The sequence below is a fragment of the Platichthys flesus genome, chromosome 18, assembly GCF_949316205.1.
Source record: "Platichthys flesus chromosome 18, fPlaFle2.1, whole genome shotgun sequence".
In the NCBI taxonomy this organism is placed as follows: Eukaryota; Metazoa; Chordata; class Actinopteri; order Pleuronectiformes; family Pleuronectidae; genus Platichthys; species Platichthys flesus.
Window position 1 is genome coordinate 20,462,593 of NC_084962.1, and position 25,993 is coordinate 20,488,585.

At 42.1% G+C, this 25,993-nt stretch overlaps 1 protein-coding gene across 2 annotated transcripts; it reads right to left on the minus strand.

Annotated features, from left to right (window-relative positions):
* Window positions 1-8: 8 nt before the first annotated feature.
* xrn2 (5'-3' exoribonuclease 2) lies at window positions 9-25,993 on the minus strand. 2 transcript variants are annotated; one of them, XM_062411232.1, is made up of 31 exons: window positions 25,773-25,993; window positions 24,772-24,899; window positions 24,542-24,653; window positions 24,254-24,365; window positions 23,992-24,050; window positions 23,785-23,874; window positions 23,496-23,568; window positions 23,339-23,389; window positions 23,043-23,200; window positions 22,855-22,929; window positions 22,599-22,732; window positions 21,605-21,662; window positions 21,399-21,506; window positions 21,236-21,280; window positions 20,877-21,008; window positions 20,506-20,550; window positions 19,245-19,336; window positions 17,997-18,132; window positions 15,137-15,244; window positions 14,644-14,733; window positions 14,464-14,536; window positions 14,225-14,308; window positions 14,004-14,101; window positions 13,460-13,539; window positions 13,308-13,364; window positions 12,547-12,615; window positions 12,203-12,331; window positions 9,972-10,093; window positions 3,966-4,032; window positions 1,628-1,853; window positions 9-358 (listed from the first exon to the last, which is right to left on the minus strand). In XM_062411232.1, the coding sequence occupies exons 1-31, from the start codon at window positions 25,845-25,847 to the stop codon at window positions 296-298; spliced, it is 2,949 nt and encodes a 982-aa protein (XP_062267216.1). In that variant the 5' UTR covers window positions 25,848-25,993; the 3' UTR covers window positions 9-295. The 2 variants fall into 2 exon arrangements, with proteins under 2 accessions (XP_062267216.1, XP_062267217.1); XM_062411233.1 differs by lacking the exon at window positions 20,506-20,550.

Below are 25,993 nucleotides of genomic sequence, written 5' to 3' on the forward strand. Positions count from 1 at the left end.
TCTCTTCATCATGTTATTCTTTTATTTCATCATTTTATCTCTAAGGTAAAACACATGGACTGTTTTGGAGATTTCTCTCAAAAGTAAACACAGCAGGACACTTTGTCCTCAACTCACTTGTATTCAGTGTTACAGGCGGTTTCTCTTAAAAATCACAAGTTACACAAGAAGTTGTTTTTTAAAGTAGGATAAAAAGAAAAAAAAAAAACAATTGTACAAGACAATAAAATGAAAAAGAAGTGTCTCCTAAAAATGTCCCCGTCCCCGTCCCAACAGTCCATCGCTAGTTTCCTGTCTAATTCCAGTTCTGTCTCCTGGCGGGAGGAGGAGGAGGGTAACCTCTGCCGGAGCCTTGGCCCTGAAACACAAAACCACAGATTCAGACATTAAATAAAAAAATGCTCCACATTAAGATAATTAAAACCTTTGGTAAATTCATTAGAAGGAGAAACTTCATTTTATTTAATTTTCGGTTGTTGCAGGAAGGATGTATTTCAAAACCCAAGTATTTAAATCTATGGTCTAAAAATACATGAATTAAAATGAACAATAATGAATTCTGCTCTCAAACCAACAACCTTAGTCGCTTTATTCATTTACAAACTGTTCATGCCTATAACCTTCAAGTCTTAAAACGACTGATTAAACAAAATATAAACAAAAAAGAAAAAGTACTGATTATAAACGTGACAAGAACACGAAGTAGAAAATAAACCCACGGACAGAAATACACAAAGGAGACGAGTTCTGTGTGAACCGACTCTTTAATGCATCGGCACCACCCCCTCAGATTGTTAAAAATAAAAAACAATAACAACATAATGATTTTGAAGTTTGAGAATAAAACATCTGAATTTTATTCTCAGTCCAAACTGAAGAGAAACAGACGAGTTTCAGATTTTTTAAATTAAATTCAGATAAATGTGTTGAACGGTTTATTTTATCTTCAGAATCTGACACAAACACAAAATAATAATTGAAAGTTGACAAAATGCTAAATAATCTCGATTTCAAAATCAAAGTAAGAAAGGATGTGAACATATGTGGTGATTAAAATATAAGTTTTAATCACCACAGTTTGATTAAGTGTGGTTAAGTTTCTGTGTTTGATCAAAACCTAAATGCTGCATCTTCACATTTACAAACAGCAAAACCATAAATCAGCAGCATTTTGTGACAGTAGATTAATTGTTTGAGATTTTTATGAGGTCAAATATTTGTTGGTTTTAGCTTTGCAGAATTTAGTCATTTAATTTTTTCTGGTTAAAGATCGTTTATCAACAAACTTCTAGGCATTTTTTAAAATAAATCTAGAAGTCCTTGTTATATTTTTACAATCTTAATGAATTCAATTCCCAAAACAGATAAAAATTCACATTTTCCGTGACACAAGGAATCCACAGCCAATCAGGTGCTTATGTTTCATGATGATAGCTCGACACATTTTAAAGGCCTTAAACATTTAGTTCAGTTTAAGATTTATGAAGAACGGAAGTTCTGAGGTTGATTTACTAAACTCTTGTTTTGAAATTACAACCTGCCCAATCAGAAACTCAAGCTCCGCCCACGTAGATGTGTTTTATTTATTTAATTCCACAGTTGTTAGTCAGAAGATGAAGTTGTGTACCTGCTGCTGCTGCTGCCCCCCCCAGGTGTCCCTGCGGTCGTTCCAGTCGTCTCTGCGGTTGTCGTAGCGCTGCTGGTAGCTGCCCTGGCTGCCGCCGGTACCACCGCCCCCCCGCCCGCGGTTCATGTTCTGCTGATACGCCGACTGCTGCGATTGCATGGTCCGATCCCAGCCATGCCCCCCCCCGCCTCCACCGTACGACTGCTGCTGCTGCTGGTGGTGGTTCCTGGAGACGAGAACACAACAGTTCCTGAAACAAGCTTCAACTAAAGTTCTGTTCTCTGGGCTCCAGGCCCTGTGCTGGTCTGAGGTGGATTTAAAGACCTGGAGAGAAGAAGCTGATCTTCAAACTGGAACCGAACCTTTTTTAAAGATTCACGTTATCGTTAAGAAACAGCAAATAAAGGTTACAAACTCTAAAACTGTTTGAATTACAAGAATGAGTGAGTTATTAAAACACACAGAACGTCCACAGACAACGGTTCAGTCCTTTTTGAAGCTGCTCAGACAAAAGTGTCAAAAAAAAACCAAACTATTCAGTTTATTAAATTTAAAGTCGGATTTAATCCAAAATCTGATGCCAAGAAAATATTCAAGTATTATTCAAACAAATATTTCTCACGAAACAAAAAAAATGACAAGATGGCAGAAAAAAAAAGTTGTCTATTATTATTACTAAGATTATAATTATCATCAATTAAAGTTACATTTTTGATTAGATTGATCAATGATTATTAGAAAAGTAAGTTTTAAAATGCCTCATGAAAAAAAGCCTCAAATCCAAACATATTGATATAGAACTAAAAAATAATATTGATACTTTATAGAAGCTTGACAAAAAAGAGAAGCTGCTGAATATTTTTGTTTTGACTAATTATTGGTTTTATATCACAGCAAAGATTATATATTTATGTCTCTTTATATTAAACAAACTTAAATTTAAATTAGTCTTGTACTTGGAAATTGAGACAATTTAAATCTATTTCATGAAACAATTATTCAGCAATTGAAAATAATCATTAAAATAAATCCTAAAATAAAATAAACTCTGAAAAATAATAAAACTGTGATTTATTTAAATTAGAAAGTGTTTGATCAAATAAATAAACCTTTATCACTTCATTATTTATTACTCTGTATGAACCTTAATTGGTTTTTGTTTTGAACATTTATTCATTGATCAAAAATAGAAAGTTTTATTTAGTTTCTGAGTTCAGATTCATCCAGAACAATCAGCGGAGATAAAAATGCTGAACTTCCTGAAGTGGCTCTTCATCGTGACCTCACTAAAGTCCCCATCGACTTGCGTTTGCCGAGGGATCGAGTTCTCAAAGAGACAAAGCGTCTGTCCTCAGAGACGACGAGCGTCCACGCACATCAAAGAGCCGAGTATGAGATGAAGCATATTCACACATGGCCGGGATCACACTCGTCCCTCACAGGAGGCGACGCCGTGCGTCCGTGGGAGCCGGCGTTGAGCCGCCGCACCGAGGCCCTCAGAACCGCCAGCGCACAATGTGTCAACCCAACGTGATATTAAAAGTCTCTTCTCAGGAACAAAGACGTGAGAGCGGCCGCGCCATCCCTCATTACTGAACCATGTCACACTCGGACCAGAGCCGGACTTAACCGAGCGCTGGAATCCATAATCCCCACTCTCCCAGTTCCTCCTGCATCTCATCTGCTCCGCTCCTGAGCTGCTAAAGAAACTGTGTTCAGTCGCTGCTAATAACCAGTGACCTGCTGACACCGAGCCACAATGGGCCTGAGCAGTTGAACCTCAGAACCTGATTGGGACTTGAGGCCTGGAGCCAGAATCAATAGCTGGTCTGTGCGGACCGAGCGGCCGCCGGGCGGTGAGACCGCGGCCTCCGACTGCATCAGTGCCGCCTCATTAAGCTGCACAAACCTCCTCCAGAGAAATTTGTTTTAAAGCGACAGGGAAAAAAAATCTTAATTCAGCAGCGGTGATAAAGCCTCTGGACAGAGGACGGCAGAGTGCTCGAGTGAAAAGGAAATCTGTGGAGGGATTCAACTGGAGAGGAGCTAAAATAACCACAGAGCAGCTTCTCCACATGTTTCATTCACAGGAGCTCGACCGGCCGCTCTAGACAGAAACATCCAGAGGGACGCTGAGAAGAAGGAGGCGGAGCTTGATTCCAAAAACATTTCTACTTTAAAAAAAAGAGCAAAATAAAACAAACCGATAAAATTCTCCTCTTTTTTAAATCTGTGTTGTAACATCTCACAGGAAGAGATGAAGCTCAGGGGTAAAGGTTGACACGTTAACCATGAACTTATCTTCTCAGTAGGACCAGAAGGAAACCTGTGGACTCACCTTGGATACTGGGACTGGGACTGGTACGAGGAGGGAGGCGCTCCCAGCAAACTGTTCTGCCTGGAATCTGCACAGAACAAAAGACGACATGTTAGAAGTGGCTGTGAGGAGTTTAAAGTTCCTTCCTCTGGTTGTTCTTCAGAAGCAGCTCGGGGCTCTGAGGACAGAACACAGTCTGTTTACATGCAGCTGGAAGGAGAAGAAGGTTTTTAGATGTTTCTTTTGTTTTACTTCAAACTTTTACATGCGAGTCGCTTGAAATCCTTAAAAAAAATGATAATAAAGAAAGTGTTTGATTCTGATTGGACTTTTCTACCATGAAACCTTAAGAAATCCTCAGATGTGATGTTTAGAAGCTGAAACAGCAGATTTGACATTAAACCTGGAGACTGATTCGATTCACCCCCCCCCCCACGTCACCTCCCAGATTAAAAGAAGAAAGAAAAAAAATACTCTCATTTTTGTAATGGATACAGAACAAATCCGTTGTCATGAGAAAATTAAAGTTCTTTCAAACGTCAAATCACAGCGGCCTGCGGAGGTGGATCGGGGGAGGGGGGGGGGGGGCAGAGAGCGGCAGCGCCACATTTGCATTTTTGTTCAGAAAATGAAATAAGCATTCAGCCGGCAGCATTGTGGACGCCTCAAGTGCCGCGGTTCCATCGCCGCGAGCCCTTCACAAAGACACACTTAAAAAAGAGAGGGAGAGGGAGAGAGAGAGGGAGAGGGAGAGAGAGAGAGAGCTTCTTCCAGATCCACTGTTGCCAAGGCGATGACCAGCTGCGAGCTGCGGACTTGTTTGTTTATAGGGGCCGGACGGCTGAGTGGGGGGGGGGGGGGCCTGGAGGTTCATATCAACAGACCTGAGGAGACGTCCGAGTGAAAATGTGATTTAAAACCATGAACAACTCACAGCAGCTGACGATCTTACATGTTAACCTCTGGAATAATGATGCTTATCACCTGGGGGGTGGGGGGGTCAAACAAACTGTTAAACACTGGATTCATTAGCTAATTTGTATTTTGGCATTTGCTAAAATTGTTGCAGGTTTCTGAAATAAACTATTTACTGGTTCTGTTCATCTTTTGGTTTTGGACTGAACGAGTTCACCGACACCGACTCTGGATCGTTGAGGAGTAAATATTAATAACTGGAGATCAAAGTATCTCTGTTCATGTTTCTGGAGAACTTCCTCTGATCTCACCTGTCGTGTGTATCGAGGGTCCAGACCCGTTCAGGCTGGGATCTGGACTCATGATACGTTCAATACTAATAAACTTGGTGGAATCAAATAAACTGGACCAAGCCTCCGTAGCAGCAGCCCGGGGGGGACTGGGACACATTAATGTGAGTGATATCAATAAAAGCTAAAGTGTGTTCACAACAACAACAGCAACAACCGATTGTCCAGTTTCCAGCAGCAGCTCTTACTTAGCGTCTAATACTGCAGGTGACTTTCATTGTTCAGGTCAAACAGGCCGGTTCAGAAGAGACACTGCTAACACGCTAACGTTAACAAGATCAGACCTGATCCATCCTCCAAATTCATTATTGGATTATAACTGAAAACATATCGTCTGTGCTTATGTTTGTAATTTGTAAATTCTTACTTCAAATGACCATTTGCATGAGTGTCTACAGCATCATGGGACAATAATGTGACACTGAAACTTTTTCTATTTTCATATGGAAACTGACAATCATGTAAAATTAAAAAAAAAAACGATATTAATGTGAAATCAAATACTGTTATTGAGTAATTTAATTATAAGATCATGTTGGAGCAATTGATAAAAAGACCCTAGATCACATTATTATATATATATTGAACATATTTAAGAGATTCCTGTTGACGACTGCTTTTCAGAATCATTTTCAAACTCCAAACAATCACTGAAACAAAAGTTCAAACTCAAAATGATCTGTTTATGACCTGAGAAAGTAACAGGAAGTCAAGAGGGAAGTATTCCAGGAGCTTTCTGCTGAAGCGACTAGAATCACACAATTAGCCGCCAGCAGCTGGACTGCTGTCGCCACATTATCATTTTGTTTTTGTCATTCAGTTTTCATGTTTGATTATCTCCTCCGCCAACAAACTTTAAGTGGACCACCCAGTCGGGCTCCAATTATCACATCACAACGTCCTGGTCTTCTCTCGCTCGTCGGCAGCGATGACTCAAAAGAGAGAATTACAAGTGGACACCTGTCAATCTCCTTAATTAACAATGATCTGAAAGTGTATAGACCTCCAGTCTGCGCCGGACAAAAGCCAACAAAGGATTACGCTTTAAATCCTTAAAAGACGCTGTGTCCACTGTATTAATGCTGGATTACAACCGCGCTAAACAACTAAACGTCTCTCTCCATCTCTTTTCAATTAGTCCAGCGCCTGTTTGACTCAGTCCAGTCGGCTCAGGTCCGTCCACAGAGGCCGGACCGAGACGACCAACAGAACTTCATCAGCTTCCAACGATCCTCACAAATCAATAATCAATTTCAGAGAAGATTCAGATCTTTGAAATGAATTACACCCCCCTGTTGTTTAGTCGGTTCCATTTCAGCCAAACTTTATAAAAAGGCCGAGATGTTTAATTCCACGAACACAACCATCAGGACAATTCCACGAGAACTCTGCATTTATAGAAAGAATATCTGAAATCTGTTTGATGAAAGACAAAGATCTACGACTGTGACGAGGAATGAAACGTTGGAGACAGATTGTTTGGTAAAAAAGTGCAGAAGTTAAACTCACTTCTTAACTAGTTTGTTCATTTTAAAATCACAACATAGTGTTGATTCATCCCCCCATGTGGATTTAATGGGAACAGATATTAGGAGTTAACATTTCCTTGACTGATAAATTAGAGTTAAAGATTCATAATATGTCGGAATGTAGTGTAATATAGAACCTGAATTAAGTAAATAAACTTTGATTAAAAGTTTAAGATTAAAGTTAAGTTAAAAAGGGTTTTACTCGAAAAATACCACAAATGAATATTTTCTGCATCGTTTACTCGTTTACTAAAATAAATGATCAACTGAATGAATGAATCCGTCTGACACTAGTTCATGATGAGTGTTGAGTAATGCTTGTTTTATAACCTTCTTTAAAATGTAATTTGAAGGATTTTCATTGCTGAGATTAAATCAGTTTGCGAGTTTCACACCGAACAAGCAAAGAGAAACTAAATCATTTGCAGATTAATCTGCTGTGAGAAGAAAGTTCAACCGTCTCTTGATCAGAACATAAATCAAAAATGTTCAAAACTGTAAATATGTTATACAGTTGTACATGTTTAACAGAGAGTTAAACCTTCAGTGATCACTGAGGACGTGTGTGACCCGTCGGTCGGCCTGAGCCTGAGCAGCTTCTATCTGCAGTCGTTACTCTCAAGTGGCTGAAGACTCTGAGGCTTATCGACCGCTGTGGTCGAGGCACAGAACCGTTACTTTGCTGCCCTGGTTAAAATCTGGTGTCACTGTGTGTAAAGACAATAATGGCCGCCAGCAGAGAGTCCCGGGCTGGTTATTAAAGCCCAGCTGGTCCGGCCTCGGGGACAAAGCCCCGCAGCATGTTTCTGAGGCAGCGTGTTGACACATCACCGCAGGAGGTAGCTGCGCCGTCAAAGGACAAAGTTAACTTTGGTTTCAACCCTCTTCAGAGCGCATCACACACCCAATCAAATGGGATCGTCCCGGGCGCTTTCATCAGAGGGGCCACTGTGTCCAGCGGAGCCACTCGACAGTCTCATTACTGGCCCCGGGCTCCCACAATGCTAATCAGCTACCAACACCCCCCCGCTGCAGAAATCACAAAAGGCCCAGTGCAGCAGTGATTACTGAGCGAGCAGAGGAGCGGCCCTGAGAAAGTGAAATGTGGACAAAAGCAAAGTCTGAGGCCTCCTGCTGCAGGAGAAGCCCGACGTCTCCTGATCATCACATCACCTCAGTCCACAATATTAAAGTCGGTCAACGATAAATCTGTTTAGGTCCTGATGAAGCAGAAAATTCCAGGAGTCATTTGTTCTGTTAAAATGTTGGATAATTTTAATTTAGACCAAAATTTAGCTCTAGACAGTCGTCACTGATGGAATAAGTCAAAGGTTCAGAACAACTTAAATCAGCAGAAATCAAATAAAACTATAAACGCTACCCTGACACGTTTCAGTTCCAGGTACTTGAGCTGAGAACATAAACTCATCCAAACAGAAACAGGCTGAGAATCACATCTGAGCCAAGCACTGATTCTCCTCTATTAAAATAACTATTTCCTCATGAACGGTGGGAATAATGTAGAGCGAGGAAGATTAAAAAGACAACGTCCTGAACGGCTAATTGGAAAGTTTAACATGAGGCCAGGGGAGGAGCTGCTGCGATCTGGAGGAGCCAGAAAACCCCATTTGCATCAAGTGCCAGCACAGTGGCCACGACTCCCCCGCACGCCATCAGCGGGCAGGAGAGATTATTCATCCGCTTGCAAATCGGCACATGAAAGTCAAACTGGAGGAGAGCTGGCGGAGGAGCAGGAGGCCGGAGCGTGACGAGGAGCTGGGAGAGAGATTCTCCCGCCGTGTGTGACGAGCCGCTGCAACCAGGAACACTCAGGAACTTTTTAACCACATGTCCACGGGTTCTTTTTAATTAATTACAATTAATGTGTGTAAATTAGCAGCAGGTGATGATAATTGTTCATTAACCCACCGTGACCCAGTGGTTTGTGAGCTGCTGCTAGTTTGACACTTTCTCCAGCGCCATCTTAGTTTTATGAAACAAGAAGTAACCATATTTTGAAGAGGTCACGCCCACCTACTCCTGCCACCTGCACTCATTGGATGGTACCAGCTGTCAATCACACAGTGGTATCAACCCCCAATACATCCGGTGATTTGTTTTACTGTAAATAATCATAATTCACTAAATGAACATCAGCTGTTTGAAGAAGACTTGAAACTAGAGACTGATACAGAAACGCCTTACTGTTTACTGTAGTTACAAAGTAAAAGTAAATGACATGTAACAAAGTGAGAAGTCTCTTTCTATAGAAACTACCAGAGGAGTCGCCCCCTGCTGGTTTTAAAGGCAGTTCTGCATTAGCTTCACTTTCTGGACCCGGAGTCTGTCCATGTATATTCAGTCTCTGGTCGAAGCGTGTCTTCAAATATCAAATTGTTTATGTTTCTATATTAATCTACTCTCGATTTATTCTAAATTACACTAGATTAGCTCTTTAACACAGAACAAATCCTGCTTGTTATTTCATTCAGTCTTTTTACCGTGTCCCTGTGCTTCCTTCAGGGTCATCGAGGTATAAAGACAAATCCAAGCTGATGACCAGATTCCGACATATACGGTGCAACTGAATGCAATTTCCTTATATTGGTGTTTCTGTTGTATTTGGAAATGGAAGTAAAAATACCCTGCTACGGTAAACCTCGTCTCGTGCTTCAGGTCCTTATTGAAAATGTCTTTCCGGTCACGAATACAGCCTTTGGGCTGAATTTAAGTCGACTGATGTTACGAGAAGCTTTGTTCAGTACGAGGTCACGTGTTGAATCACACTTCCTCTGCGACAGTTTGAGTACGACCACTTACCAAACTTTCATCTCATGATTTGTTGGTGAAGTGAGAGGAAACGAACTGAGGTGATGGTGTCAACAGTTTCTGTCACCGCGAGTGCTGATATCCTTAAAAGCCTTTTGTTACAGGGCTCGGAGAGCGGAGGAAGATAAAAACACCAAATAGGACTCTGCAGAGGAGTAGTGACGGTGCTTTGCTTCATCTGAGGTTGTGGGAGCGTGAGGGCGACAACACGTCACATTGGAGGTGGAACTGTTACCGAGTGTTAGCAGCGCTCCGTCTCCATTGCTGATAGTCGAGTCATGTGACCGATGAGAACCAATCAGGAAGAGAACATTTGAATCATCTAGAATAAAACACATCGTCTGGGCCGGGCAGTGTTTCTAAAAGTCTCTATTTTAGCCGTGTGTGTGTGTGTGAGTTCTTACGTTGGAAAGGCTGATGGCCGCCGCTCTGTGGAGCACGGTAGTTTCCTTGGTAGCTGTTGGGTGGCGCTGCGCTGCTGTACTGTCCTCCACCTCCACCGCGCTGGTTTCTGTTCATGCTGTGACTGCAGGAAGACAAGAAGCTGAGCTGTGAAATCTAATTCACAACAACACAACCTTTCAACACGGGATCATCTGTGCACAAGCATGCTCGTCTCCCTCCGACACATCGTCAGGGCAGAGACTGTGGAACAGAGAGACTTCAGAACACTCCACACAACTCTGGATCAAGACTCCAGCTCCTCCCCCTCCATCAAAGTTCCTCACAGCTAATTATTATGTTCAAATTAAGACCATTGAAACTAAAGGCCAGTTTCAAGTTTGAAGTCCAAATGTGTAAAACAGAAAACACCGGATTTAATAACAGTCTCCATCAGTTTCCAGTTTGTGCAGTGAAATGCGTTATCACCTTTTTCTTAAGAGTTTGTTTCATATTAATTAAGTGTCTGTTGTTATTCCTCCAAGAACAAAACAATATTTACTATGTCAATCAAAAGGTGATTAAAGTTGTTTCAATCAAATTACATCCTCCTAGTCCTGATGAGGAGCGTCTCAGTGCTTAAGACTTATATATATAAATAAAAGTGTTAATTAGCTTCATGCTAATTTAGGAACGAACAATTAACGTCACAAATAAAATATTAAAGCAACATCATGTAAGTGTTACTGAGCAACAGCACCCCCTGCAGACACACGTGGTGATTAACTCTGTTGGTCTTTTTAGCTGATCTCAGTTCAGCTTCACTCTTCAACGGGAGCAGATTGAGACAGTTGAAGCTGTCACTCTGTCAGTTCTTCTCACAGGAGATGGAACCCACTCACCAGAGTAACAGAGAACAGACGTGGAGGAGCTGTAAACAACAACACTGATCCTTCCACAGCAGAGTCTATACGTCATGTCCCGCCTCCTGCTGCTCTACAGGCTCCGCCCTGCTGCTATATAGGCCCTGCCCCTCACCTTGATGTTCCCACATGTTCCTGTCTGAACGAGTCCTGACCCAACAACCTGCTGCTGCTTCACAAACACTAACTAAAGAAAATATCCGATACAATTTTTCGACCATTTTTACGTCATTTCAGACTTTCTAAGAATCTGGAGACATCAGTTCTTACTAGAAAAACACAAAACTGCAGCAACATTCCCATCATCACTAACTCCCTTAATCGATTAAAACCAAAACAACCGCTTAGGTCAGTCCTGCAGCTCGAACATCATCAGAGGGTAAATGATAGAATATAAACTTTTTTCTGTGGCAGTAATCAGGCGGCTGCCCTGACGCTCTGTACAACACATGCTATTTGATTCAAAATCAAAAACAAACAAACCAAGCTGCTCCAGAACTTCCTGCTCACCGTCCTCCCAGCAGCTGCTGGTTCGGCCCCATCAAGGCACATAACTGCCTGATTCACTGATCCAAGAAAAACAGAAATTGGAATTTCTTGCGTTCTTTCAAATCTGTGCATAATTAATTCCCCCACACGCTACAGGCGGACGGAGCCAGATGTTCAATTATTCACATTTCCTTAATGATAATATCAATGTGTGGAGGAGAGAGCTCCGATCAAGGACGGCTGGTTAATGGGGAACGTTTGTGTATGTGTGTGTGTGTGGGGGGGGGGGTTCAACCATTTAAACACATTTTTGAATTCTTCTCACCAGAATCTCTGGTTTTTTCCAGGCAGCAGATTAGGCGGGGGGGCGATGCACCGCTCCACTGAGTCGGCTCACAGGTTCGTTTGGGACTTTTCATACATGTTTTAACGGCTCTGTCAGTAGTTTACTGCTCGTCTGTGCCTCCAATGCAAGTCAATGTGATTGTCTGTTCTCTGAAGTCATGACTCGATGTGTTCACTGAGTTTGAGACATTTCTGTTGCTCTATTAATCCAAATGGAGAAAAATCCAAGAAGATAAATCACCTATGTTAAGAGCAACGGATCTGACAAAATTCTGGGACTTTCAAAATAAAACATAACTTGAGGGTGGTGATGTGACAAAGGAGTTCATTTCAGAATGTATAGATCGTTTGTGTTGTTTCTCTGTTGAAGACGATGCAGAGGCTCATGAAGCTGCACCACTGACACAATTTACTCTCGTGACCATCTGGGATTAACGACAGCCTTTCAGACCCTGTGTGTGCATAGATCTGACCCTCGTGTGTTCTAATCAACTCACCCCAGAGCCCTGAAGGACGACTGGTCCAGGTTCGCTTTCTGCCTGTTCTGGTTGAAGCCGAGCTGCGGGCGCCATGGTTCCCTGTTCCCTCTCTCCCAGTCGCCTGGTTTCAGGACCTTATTGGGCATCCTGAGGTTCAACAAACAAGCAGAGTTAAAGCTGCACAGGGAAAGATTGTTCTGTGAAAACATATTCAACGTTTATCGGCCTAAAGGACAGAGAGAAGAGGTGGATATGTCTGTTGGAATGAACGGAAGACGGCAGGAAATAACAAAAAACACTGAAACTAAGTAGTCTTAAACTTTTCAGGACGTTTTTCTGATACAAACAGAAGAAACTCTCACTTGGCTTCAGGCAGGAGAACCGCCTTGAACACGAAGCCTTCTGCGAACTTCGGATCCTTGAACTTCACTCTGGAAACAAGAGGAAAATCACGTGTTTAAAAAGGGACAAATCTCCACTCCCACACAGAGAGCTTGAGTTTATTATGTTTAACGTCAAGGACAGTTCTGTTGTTTCCTTCATGTTCCTGAACGTCTCTTCAGCCTCAGAACAACTTGACGCTGCGACTGGTGAAATGAACCGTTGGTGCAGATTCACAGCTCGATGCTGAATGTGTGTAAAACAAATCTGCTCTGCAGCTGCATAGTAAGAAGCATGACTGAGACTTTATCGCTGACTTAATAGTTTGTTTACATAAATTACAGATGTATATTTATTATTCAGTCACTTAACCGGCATGTGAAGGTTTGTTGTTTATTTACAACTGCAGATTGTGTGAATAACATCGATTTATGTTTCTTTTAAAAAATTAATTACAACAACCAATCATGTTTGACATTTTCTTTTTCAATCAATTTAAGTTAATGTTACACGTGTTTGGCATAAAAACAGTGTGATCAGAGAAACTACCTAAAATAATATAAACTATCTTTGAGAAGCATTCATTTAAAGAGTATTTGTATTAGTTTGCTCCATGTCCCATCTGCTAACATGGAGATGGTGGCGTTTAAGACCAGTACTGCAGCCAGCCACCAGGGGGGTGATAATGGCAGCTGTGTCATCTATCTTCATTTACAGTCTATGAAAGGTCGACAGTTCTTACCCGATCGAGCTGTTCACTGAAATGTCCCTCAGCGTCGGGATGGGTGACGTCACTGTGCTGGAGATTTAATAAGAACAAATCAGGTTAACTAAACTGTTGAAAAATGGGGAGAATTTGTCAAATAAAAAAGAGAAGAAAGAGGCGTTTCTTACATATCTGGGAGAATCGGGTTGTCATCAAGATTTAATTCACCTTGGATTCCATGACACAGCTCTGCAGGGATCTCAGTTCCCTAAAGGACACAAAGCTTCAGTCTGGATCCAGCTCGACATTTACACTTCCTCAGATCAGTGATTGTGAAAATCGCCTGTCGGTGACCAGAGTGTGTGTTTGAATGTCTGTGTCGCCCAGTTTGACTCAAATCTGATGAAATGTTTGACGATTTACTTCCTGTGCTGCTGTTCTGCTGCTTTTTGATTATTACAAAGCTTTTACCAAGCGAGTTATAAAACAAACAACCTCCCACACTTTGGTTCAAAGATAATCAACAAAATCCAACTCAGACAACACCTGCAAAACAACAGGACACATCTGCAGCAGAGTTACAGAGCTAACCCTATTATTACAGAAAAGTGTTAAGCTGACAAAGCAGCCGACCGTGTGTGTGTGTGTGTGTGTGTGTGCCGCTGTGTGTGCGTGTACATAGGTTAAATGTGAAAAAGTGCTGGATCTAATGTGGCGTGGGAGTTGTGTTACCTCCTGAGCTTCAGTGCGGTAGAGTTCATGGATGAAGTCGAACAGCGGGTGAGATTTGCTGAGAAACAACACGTCGCTCCCCAGGCTGTTTCTTTTCACTGAAACAGAGAAGAGACGGGGATGAGAGAAGGGGAGTGGCTTGACAAATAAGAAGAGAAGAGGAAAAGACTGAAGAACAAGACAGATCAAGTCTCTAATGATGTCGGCTCAGTGCTGCTCACCTTCCTCAGTTGAGAGGTCTGGGTAGACGTCCGCCAGAGCCGACCTCAACCGACGTTCATCCACAAAGGGTAACAAGGCCACACCTTCAAGAGGAAGCACATTCACAGAATAAATAAGAACCTCAGACCTCGAGTGACACGTACGTCCGACATGCAGCTCTCATTTCTGGGGATAACCACAAGTCAGAGATATCTTGACCCAGCGCTGGAATCCGTTTCATCAGCAGACGGTGACTCACCCTGCCAAGCGTATTTCTTGCCGTTGAGATCGATGGCGAAGTCGTCGGGGTAGAAGTCAATGATGGAAGATTCCTGTGTCAAAAGAAGAAGAAGAGTAGAGATGAAGAGTTGACTTGGAAGAAGAGGAGTCGACTCTAGAGCTTTAGGAGACAGATCTCTCTGCAGCTCATCGTACTCACCGGGCTGCTCATGAGGTTCCGCCATGTGTCAGGCAGGAAGTTGCCGCTGGCAGCAGGAAACACTCCCATCAGCTGTTCCAGTGGCTTAAACTGCAGATAACACAACACACAAGTTATTTACACACTCATAAGCCTTTAATACAGGGTCAATAGAGATAATCTCATAAATAATAACACCCCTTACAACACACATCCTGCACAAATAAAGTCTTAAATGCCTCGTGTTCTTCCTTAAGTCAACAGATTAAATTGTGACACTTGTTAACTTTACCAGTTTATCCCTTTAAATATAAAGATTCTGTTATGATCTCTCTATAATAAAAGTGTTCACCTGTCATGGATCCTTGACACTAAATGACCTGAAGTCAAGTGAATAAACTGGCATCTGACGGGTGCAACATATTCAGCATGTTTAAAAAACAAAAACCCAAAACCTTCAACCAGAAGCGATGAAGCAAGCGAAGAAGAGAGAGAAGTTTTTGCTTCTTCTTACCGGTTTTGTGTCTGTCTCGAAATCGGTGAACATCTCTTTGATGTCTTTGAAGTCGGAGGCGAACGGTGCGTAATGGAAGGGGAAGTACCACTTCCAGGAGGCACAGCCCTGTAAACAGCACAGAAACAAATCATTGACTCCATTAGTTTTCAACCAGTTTTGAATGTTTGGGGATACATATTTTATAGCCTTTAGGAAACAGTGACAGACTTTGACTCTTTCATAATCTTTTACAAACAAAATAATCAATACAGAAACTAATCTGCAGATTAATAAATATTTTTAAGATGAAGCAGCGACAAGAGTGCAAGGAGAAGAAAAAGACTTCATTGGGGTCTTTATAAAACAACTCACGACAGGAGAGATATCTTTACATCAACAGATAAATATAATCAGTAAGAAGTTATTAGTTATCATAAATTTAATTAGGCAATTAAAAGGATTTGAATTAAAGTATCTAGTGTAAACTCTGTTTGCAGCATAATCAGACAAGTTGGTGTTTTTTAGTCAATGAGATAAAAACTGCAACTGAGTTAACTGATGATTAACATTTGTTAAGGATTCAGTTGAAAGTTTCATTGATGCCTGGAGCCGGCTCAGCGTTCTAGTCTTTTTGCTACAGATCATCCTGTGTTAGACTCGAGGGAACGTCCTGACTAAGAAGCTGGAGAAACTAAAACAAACATTAAAAGATGACGTGGAAATGGAATGAAAAAGATTTTCTTTGCCCTTTTTTCTCACTAAACTTCCACTGCAGCACAAATCTTAAAATCCAATCTGACATTTAAAAACCTTTAGGAGCCTGAATCCTGATCACACAGCGTGTTCCAATCTGAAAGTCCTGCTGCGACGACAAAATGTGACTTCTCTCTGTTGTCGCTTCACAGGAGCAGAAATCGATCCAGATACTGGAAGACTGAACCTGAAGCTTCAAAATATACTGCAGCACCTGAAACTCTAAAATGAATAACTTTTCTCAGCTTGGATTTTTAACTGTTTACATTGGACGATAGAAATAAATACATATGTGTGTGTATTAAAAAAATCTAACCCTGCAGATCCAGCGCTTGGACCACTTATCCTTCCTGAGCAAACACGCCTCACACCAAAGAACGACCTTCACTTCCCACAATCCACCTCTGAGGCGGTCCTCTGATAAATCCACCAATCTTCACATCTCAGCCAATCAAAGCTCAACACTCTATTATCAAAGATGCTCATTCAGATGATAATATGGGACTTTACCATAATAAAAGGTGGAAGAGGCTCCGGTCCCCACATTAAAATAATCGCGCAGATCATTTATGGTAATATGACGACATGTTTTGTCTTGATGGGAAACTCATTTGTGACAGTGGCCTGCGAGGGTCAGAGACCACGAACCGAGGCAAAAAAACAAATACATTCATATATATATATATATATATATATATATATACACACATACATACATACACAAACATACATACATATGTATGTAGTTACTGGTCATAGTAATGGTATCTTCATTTTTTTATTCGGTCAAAATAGAAGTTCATATTGTAAAGTTTTACTGTTAAAAAAATGAATAATCAGAAAACGGATTTTTCCCGAACCTATTAATACTTTTAGTGAGAGAACACGGGATCTGATAATTAGAGACTCAGACACAAATTGTGAATCTCTTCCTCTGGCTCTTCTGTGTTTTGGATGAAGCCTGCTCTCTGTTCCTGGATCATTTGATGAGGTGTGTTTGATCATAACTCTGCGATGGCGGACAGAAGCGTGAATGTGTGGCAGCACAGAGCAGACACGTCCCCCGGCCCGTCGAGGGCCCGCTAATGAATTCATCCAGAACGGCCCCATGAGACGGGCTTTGGATTGGCGAGCAGGCGGAGTCAACGCAGAGCTTGCACAACCGGAGAGAACAATCAGCCCCAACAAATCCCACCGGCTCAGCCGGAGACGCCCCGGCTCTTCTGGAGAGGGCCCACAGCTGATTATTTCATTTCAAGATAAAGATCAGTATTTCACAACCGCAAAACGATTTAGTGAATAATCACACTGCAAACAGTCACTGCAGATATGAGCCTACTGGGAGGAACATGAGGTTGAACTACTCCACAATAAAGTATTCTTGAAAAAAAAAAAAAAAAAAAAAACAGTTGCTCCCTCATAAACACTTCTCAACCATTAAATGTGTTTTCCCAGTAATGCTTTGTAAGTGGGTTTCTTTGTTTTGGTCGCCTCTTTGGAATATCAACTATGACATCATCCAGTAGCTTGTGAGCTGAACACTTTGTTCAGCGCCATCTTGTTTAAAAAAAATAGAAGTAACCATCGGTGGAGGAGCAGAGGGTGGAGGCTGACTGTGAGCTCGAGGACACGTCCACCTACACATTAAACCTATTGGATGTTAATGAGGTATCCACCCCCAATGCTTTATGGTCTGTTTGACTCTAAATTATCATAATTTACTAATTGATCATCAGCTGTATTGAAGAAGACTTGAAACTAGAGATTGAGACAAACTCCATCATGTTTACTGACATCATGAAGTGACCAGTAGTCATTTTCTAGAGAAACTACCAGTGGAGTCGCCCCCTGCTGGTCATTCCAGGCACTTCAACTTTCCGGGAGTCCAAGTTTTATATAGAATCTATGCTTTGGAGTTAAGTGATTTACTTTTACATTTATCCATTAAAACATTTCTTAAATCAGGCTCAGTAACTTCCTGCAGCAGCTGATCAGTGTTTCTGGACATCAAGCAGCTGTTGGAGTATTTAGATGAAGATGAATCCAAACCGTGAGCTCTGTGTGAGTAATCACATTAAAACACTGCTGTGAGTTTTCATGGTAATGAAGTAGAGCGTCATCCTACCTGGTAGTAGTAGCGCAGCACCCAGCAGAGACCCTCCACGTACGACTTCACCACCCTCTTCCTGAAATCATCATCTGACACGTCCACGTCAAACTTGGTCTTGTAGTATCTCTGCTTCCAGCCGTCCTCCCACAACCTGCAGGACGCGAGGACATGGTCAGAATTCATTGATAAACTGATAAAGACGTCTTCACTGTCCTGGAATGAAAACTACAACATGACCACATACTTGGTTGATTTTAACGTGCGATATAAATAAATATGCCTGAATCACGGCACCATAAAGGATCAAGAACTGCACATGGTTTTGAGTTTGACAGTGTTCACACTGGCATTAACATTACCGGCATTCACTTGCCTATTTACATTGGAGGTTATGGTGTAAATAAATCCAAATTATACATACAAAAAACGGGCTTTCACAATGCTGCCCTGTTCATCTATAGGCTGAAGAAAAACGACATTAACTTCCTGGAATAGTTTAATGGCTGTGACTTCTTGGTAAACTGGGGGGGGGGGGGGGGGGGGGGGTTCTGCACAGATAATCAAGGCCGTCCAGCATCTGTGCTGTGGATCCTCGGAGCGGCCCGCGGGGAGCGCTGGCTCCTGAGAGGAAAGCCTCCATGAATACCAATTTAGCCCGATGGATTTAGCAGCTTTGACAAGTGCGTCAGAGGAATTTACTCGAATGTTGCTGCTTTCCATATTAATCAGGTGCAGAGGGAGGTGGGAGCTGTTCAGCAGGGGGGGGGGCACAGAGTTAAACAGCTTGTCCTGCAGCACTGAGGCATTATTGAATATCTTTGCTTCCGTTATTAAAGGACATCATCAGCGAAGATTAAAAGATGTATTGGCTGCTAAGTGTTTTCAGTCAAATGAGAATTATTAACATTTTAAAACAATTTAAGACAACAGCAGCTTTACAGTACGAACACAATCGTGGATCCGTCTCATTTACAGCTGATTATTTGAGTTTTCGGCTCGTGCAGTTGTTTAACATGTTCTTGCTGTGCAGCGGCCAATCATTGCTCAGTTTGAAACGGTACATTTGCTGCTTTGATTGAATGTTTAGGGTCAGAATGTTTTTAATGGTTTAGCAAAGAGGTGAACGGCTCCTGTTGTTTGAATTTGATGGGCCAATCAGTAAATGGGTCAAGACCTTGACTTTGATTTTTACTGTGTATTTTGTCAAACTTTGAAGGTGGTAAAAAGTCCATCTTGCTCCTCCGCTGTGAAGCCCTCGTTTACCTGACGTTGTCTTCAGGCTCCGGCTCGCTGTCGCTGTCCTCGGCTTTCCTCTTCACTCCCTTGCCGTCTGTGTCACTGGGTCCTGCAGAAGACTGGACAGGGCGACAACACGTTTAGGAGACAAATAAGCTAAACACAAACATTTAAATGGCGTAAAACTACAAGTATTGACAAAGATTAAAGGTGATAATCCTCCTAAGTAGTAAACAATTAAAAAAACCAATGAAACGGTCAATCTTAAGAATTAATTATGACAAGAAACAGAAGTCTTTGTTCAAATCCATTGTTGTTGTGTACAGAGGCAAATTAAGAACATTAAGCCACTGTCCACATCCTTATGGATCTGTACCCGTCTGATGCAGCGGCTGTTTGAATGAAAACAAGTTTCTATGAAGGAATCTGATCGAGGGCAGAAAGTAGATGATAAAAACCACTGCCTTGAATACTTAATCTTTGGTTTCTTTTATTCATGTGCTAATGCATGGCCTCCTGTTGTGTGCAGATTTATTTAACACTATACCCAGACAGAGAATTCAACAGCTTAAGATTAATGTTAAATAGAAACATGACCATGAACTGAGCTGAAGGCAGCTTCCACATTCAAACAGGCCGCCCCAACACAGATACTGTCTAACCTGAAATATCCATAAGAAAAGGTGATAGTGTTAAAAACGTGAATCAGCTGAGGGACAATTTTCAAGGACGGAGATGAAATCGTCTGAGGGGCAGTTGAAGGGTTAAAGAATTAATTATTTTTATTTCCTAAATGCTGCATCGATCAGCTTTAGCGTTAAATTCAACAATATAAATATATCGGTTTAAAAACAAAATGAGCTCAATCGTCCTCACACAGCACAGCTCTGACATGCACATGTTTAAGAAGCCCGCCACCTTCAGGTGTAAAACCATCACATCAGGGAATCACAGGCAAATGTGAAAATTAAAGTGAAGCAGGTGATACAGTTGCAATTCTGTTGGTAAGACCTGGTCTGACTCACTGGAAATAGGAATCGGTTCTAAAAATGTCAAACTCAAGTCTTAAAAGTGGTTTAATGTGAGGTCGGGATTGAGAGTAAATAAAAAAAGGGCTAGAAACCCGTAACAAGCCCCAAAGTGTAGCTGCGATAATGTGGCTCAGGAGTTTATGTGATCTTAACTGTTGTAAAAATGAGTCCATAAGACATTTAAGGTTATGAGCTCTCCTGAGTGACATTTTACTTTATGTGTCTGTACAGTAAATTTCTTTTCACCAAGGACTTACGTTGCCTCCATTCTTCATCATGGCCTTCAGAGACTGAGCAGCATCCTGGAGGAAAACAGAAACACCTATTGTGACCGTTTTTCTTTTATCGTCAGATTTACCTTTAGCCCCAATGGACCCTGAAGGTCGCCTGTACAACAAGGCCAAACCACCATAACTCAGGCTATGTTCCTAACATCCACTGGTTTGATGGGATTCACACATATGAGGAACTTCTTCTGCCACAAAAACCAGTCTGATTGATGACATGAGTGATCAGAAATGTGTAATACTAGAAATGATTTGATCATAAACTGAACATTGAGCAGGTAAACTAAGCCCTGTCAGCGCAGGAACCCCTGTAGACCTGTAATCCTGGGACCCGGTCCTACCTTGTTGGGTTGCATTCTCATGTCGTAGGCCTGGTGGCGTGCGTTCTGGACGGCATCGGGTCGGTCTCTTCGCCCCAGGGCCTGTGGGGCAAACTGACCAGTGGTCAGGTAGGCGGGGCCGCGCTTCTCCGCCTTTAGAAACATGGAGAGAAACACAACAGGCCATGAGGATCTGTATAAAGTCCCCTGCAGGTTTATATGATCAATCATATTAATGTCAATGTAGGAACGTTATGTTCATTCTGTAATGATAAGACTTTAGATACTGAAGCATTTTTTTTATATCCCTGAAGTTTCATCGACTTTGGATCAAAGGAGAGAATCCCCCCCCCCCCTTGTTCTCCGTCTGCTTTACACACCTTCATCCTCTTTCGTTTCTCCTTCATTCTTCTCTTGAAGCCTTCCTACAAGACAGAAGATGGGATCATATGATTGTGTGATACAAAGACTGCACAGAAAACAGAGGAAACATTTTCCCTCTCTGTCTTGACTCTGGTGACTCGGCCGAGCTGCAGAACTCACATCGTCCTGTTTGCGCTTCTTGAAGATGTTGTCCTCGGCCACGCCCACCGCCTGCATGATCAGCTCGACTCGCTCCAGCTTCACGTAGCCGTTCTCCGTCAGGTAGCCCTACGAAATAAATGAGTTCAGCAGTGGCCTACGTTTCTCTTTATGCAGTTTCTGTTCGGCCTGATGTTTGCAGAGTTCAGAATAGTGATTGTACTCACTCCTGTTTTTTGCACAACGTCTTTGTAGATGCCAACCAGCCGATCTATGGCTCCCTCCCTGTAACACAGTGGACACTTCAAGTCATTCAGTGTAGATTGAAATGGTTAATCAGGACGGGAAATTGAGCTGAAAGCAAACAGCTATTTATCTTCAACAGCAGCTGGAAATGTGGCGGCACCACCGGCCACGCTGGCAAGCAATCACCCAACATTTCATCTTTGTGCAAATAAAGACGAGAGGTGAAACGGAACAACGGGAGCCTGACCCTCTCCGCCGGACTTCAGGCTGATCGGTGTCACAGGTCAGAGTGAAGTGATGGAGGGATTACAGTGGAAGTGAGTAATCAAGCCGTCTTCTATCGACAGTAGAGAAAACACCTGCACCGTCTAAAGCAACACAACCGTCCTGCAATTAACCTGCTAACCTGCTGAAGGAAAGCTGCAGCTTCTGCAGATGGAATAATTCAGATAACACAGAGGGAAATAAACCTGTAGCTGCAGAAGTAGATTTATTACACTCCACTAAGAGTTCCAGCATTTCAAACACAGAGCGCTGCAACAGATTATGTTGGTAGTTTGTAGTCCTGTGATGTCATTTCTTTAAGAATCTGAAAATCCTTGATATCTCTATTATCCGTAGAACCTCAGCAAAAACGTTCTGTAAGTCAATAAGCTATAATAAATGATAAAGTACTGAAATTCAATAAATTGACACGTTTGAAATCAATAAACACAAAACATATTGACCCAAAAGATTTCTAAACATGGAAACATTCTCAAATTGTTTTTGTGATTAAACTTAAATCTTCTCCAGCAACTCTGCATTATTTCACTGCACAGGGCAAAACGTAACTCCACCACTGTGAACATACAGAACGCTGAGGTAGAAAACAGAGACCTTCCTTTCTGCTGTTAAAAGAATTAAATTAATTAACTGCTTCCACGTTTTCCAACATTCAAACTGATTGGCACAGAGACTCATTTTGAATCTCACCTGATTTCTAAGGACGGCAGATGAGGCAGAAAGTCGTTGCCAACAAAGAAGCACATGAAAACCCAGTCGTCGATGGTTCTCTCGAAGTCGTAGGGAAACGGCAGGCCGGGCATGGTCAGCTCTCTGGCGAGGTACTGGAAACAGGAAAGGAGGGAAATGATCTAGTTGGCTCTGGTTTAGGCAATATGACAAACAGCTGCTCATATAACTAATGAAATAAGAAGATTCACAAAGGAACATAAACAAGTGAACTCACCTCCCGCAGCACACACAGTCTGATGAATATGAACTCCGTCTCAGACACCGGCATCTTGTCAGCAAACTCATCGTGCTGAAAGAGGAAATGGTTCATATTTTTACTCTTTGTCCTGACTGTATACGTGTGTGTGTATGTGTGTGTAGTATAGGTTAAGCTGCACCAGTCACACATGTCTGAACCCTTACCTCTCCCTGTTTCTCTCTGGCCGCCCCCTGACAGTCTTTGATTTCGTGTCCCATCTGGTTGCACAGTGCACAGGGCCGCGGCTTGTTGGGTTTGAACTCCTCTCTGATGATGGTGAAGTTTGGCTCGTGTGTGGCCAGGCCCAACATGATCAGGTCAGCTGATCAGTGACAACATGGAAAAAAGATGTTTCAGTAATGAACGATGAGACCAGTTTACTTCTGTCTGAAAACACTGGGGTAATATTTCTCTTATCTCCTCTTGTTCTATATTTCAGAAGGTGGATTTCAAGTCTCACCATCGGCTCCACACAGGCAGTGGTGTGTGTTGGGGTCGTGGTGGGGTTGAGCTGTAAAAGTGAATCACAATCATTAGTTGATGATGTTTCCGACAGTGTGTGTGTGTGTGTGTGTGTGTGTGTGTCTCTACACTACATGTGTGTTAATATGCCGTACCTCTCTGTTTCCTGATGTAGTCCATAATCTTGTGTTCACCTTCGCCTGGAACACTGGCATCAGACAAGATGACCTGCAGCAGAAACAGACAATGAATTTCTACATCCACTCCTAACCAGGGTCCAACATGTCAAAAAACAAGAGCTCCAGACTGGAATATATCAAGTTAAACAATGGAACTTATTTCTATGTCTTCTGATCACTTGTTGTATTTAGAAACTACTTTAGAAAACAAGGAACTACTGGTAATGTTTCTGAAATGGGGTCAGGGGTCAGCAGGTTCACTCACTGTGACGTTCTTCCATCCGGGATCATTGGTGAGTCTGTCTGCGACGTAGTATCGGAGACACTGCGCCAGGTTGTCCATGAACTCTGTTCCCTAGAGAAAGAAGAAAGAATTCCATAACAAGTTCTTCACAGAGAGGTTCAGCGACTTGGTCTTACATGTACAGATAAAAGATCAAAATGGACGGAAAAAATGATGTAGTAAACTTACTGGAGTGATGCAGTTGCTGTCAAATCGTTCCTTAATCTGCTCAGCTGGAAGATAACCCCCTGAAGAGGAGCAATTAAAAAAATCTTAGGTGACAATGAGAATAAAGATCAATAGAAAACATTTTATAATCTATGAAACCGAAGAAAAAACAGTAAGTGGATTATTTTTAAATGAAACTATAAAAAGAACAAAGTACAGCAGCTGTGTTTTCAAAGCCTGGATATTCAGAATATAATGTGAAGCACAAGATGTAAACACACACCTTTCTCGATGATCTCCTCCCTCATGCGATTCTTCTCATCCGTCAGCTCCACTCCTTCTTTGGAGGCACGGAAACGCCGAGAGCGCTGCTGGTTCATTTTGGCACGTGGAGCCTGGTGAGATTCAGAGACAATGTTCCTGTCAAGTCTTTCACACGTTTCCTCTTTTTTAACGAAGATTAAATCAGATTTCTCTTTATTTATTGGGGAAGAAGACTGTTGGCAGATGTTTCATATGAAAAAGGAGTCATAATGCAGACGGCAGGTTTGTGGTCCTGGAGGTTACTCACCACTCCATCGATGGCCATGTAAAGAACTCTCCGGGGCCGCACGATATTAAACAGGCGGTCGATGTACTCGAAAATGAGGACCATCATCTCATCTTCATTTTTGGGAGCAGGTCTGTTAAAATATGAGAAATGTTATTCACTATATTATAATATCTGTATCTTCCCCCCAAAATCCACCACGGCTGGGCTCTAGTTCTCCATACATGCCCTGATTTGAATATCCGGCTTACCTGTCTTCTGGATGTGAACATGGGTGAATGATCCCGTTCATGTCCAAGTACAAGTTGTCAAATTCCACCTCGTTGGGGTTGGGCTTGGTCGTGTCCACAGGAATACGGACTCCATTACATTCTTTTCCCTGTGGAGGCAAAAAGCAGAATCCACAAATTGACTCACGTTTCAGACACACTAGGCTTTTATCTGAAATAATAAGTTCTCAAAGTCTGTAACCAACTGGAACTTGATGCATTTTGACCCATGACCTATATGTTAATTGTGCGTTTGTCGCTCTGTTCATAAAGTGTTTTTTTTTATTTGAACAGATTGAAAGATTAATGTAATAGAAAGATTGACCATATGATCCAGCCCAAACTAATTCGACCAGTTAAAAGAGTGGATGGCTTGAAGATATCATCCTGCTCTGGGGGTGAATTGAACTGTTGAAATATGAATTTCTGCAACCATACACAGCTTCGGTAGTAAATCACTGAACACACGTGGCAGCTGCTGACGCCTTTTCCCGCTCTGGTTGTCTGTTGCGTTAACATTCAACACAAGGCAGTAGTTTGGAAATTTCTATCATAGAATAACACGTTACAAGAAAAGAGACACACAACCCCCCACACACACATAACACAACAATCAACTGTGCATGTGAAATGCAGAGTAAACACTGAATAACTTGACTACAGCAAAAACTAGTACAATTATATAAAGGCTTCCGGTGTTTATAAGATACACTTAAACACAAAACAATCGGTTGTGAGTCTTTACACGTGCTGGTGTGATTTGTTTACACGGTGAAGTCAAAACACTTCCGCTGTTTCCCCCGAAGCGGATTCGTGACGAACCATAAACTTCAACGCGAACAAGTCGCAGACGAATCAGCGTCAAGAATCAGAGAAATAAAATAGAAACAGCTGAACGAGTCAAAGCCTGAAACACAGAAGCTTTAATTCAGCGGGGAAACGCGCAGTGCTGCTAGCTTACATGCTAACATGCTAACACGTACCTTCTCCTCCACACAGTGAACGACGATCGAAGCGTATTTCCGGCTCAGCCATCGGAAAAACGCCGGGACTCCCATTTGCAGTGACGAATCTGTGAGCCGAGGGCTTATAAAAACATGCAGTCGTACGAAACAGTTAAAATAGCTCAGTTAAAACACGGTACTTGTTGTTTTTCAGTGCAACGCAGCGGCTACATGCTCCTTCTCATGGCCGTTGGGTTCTG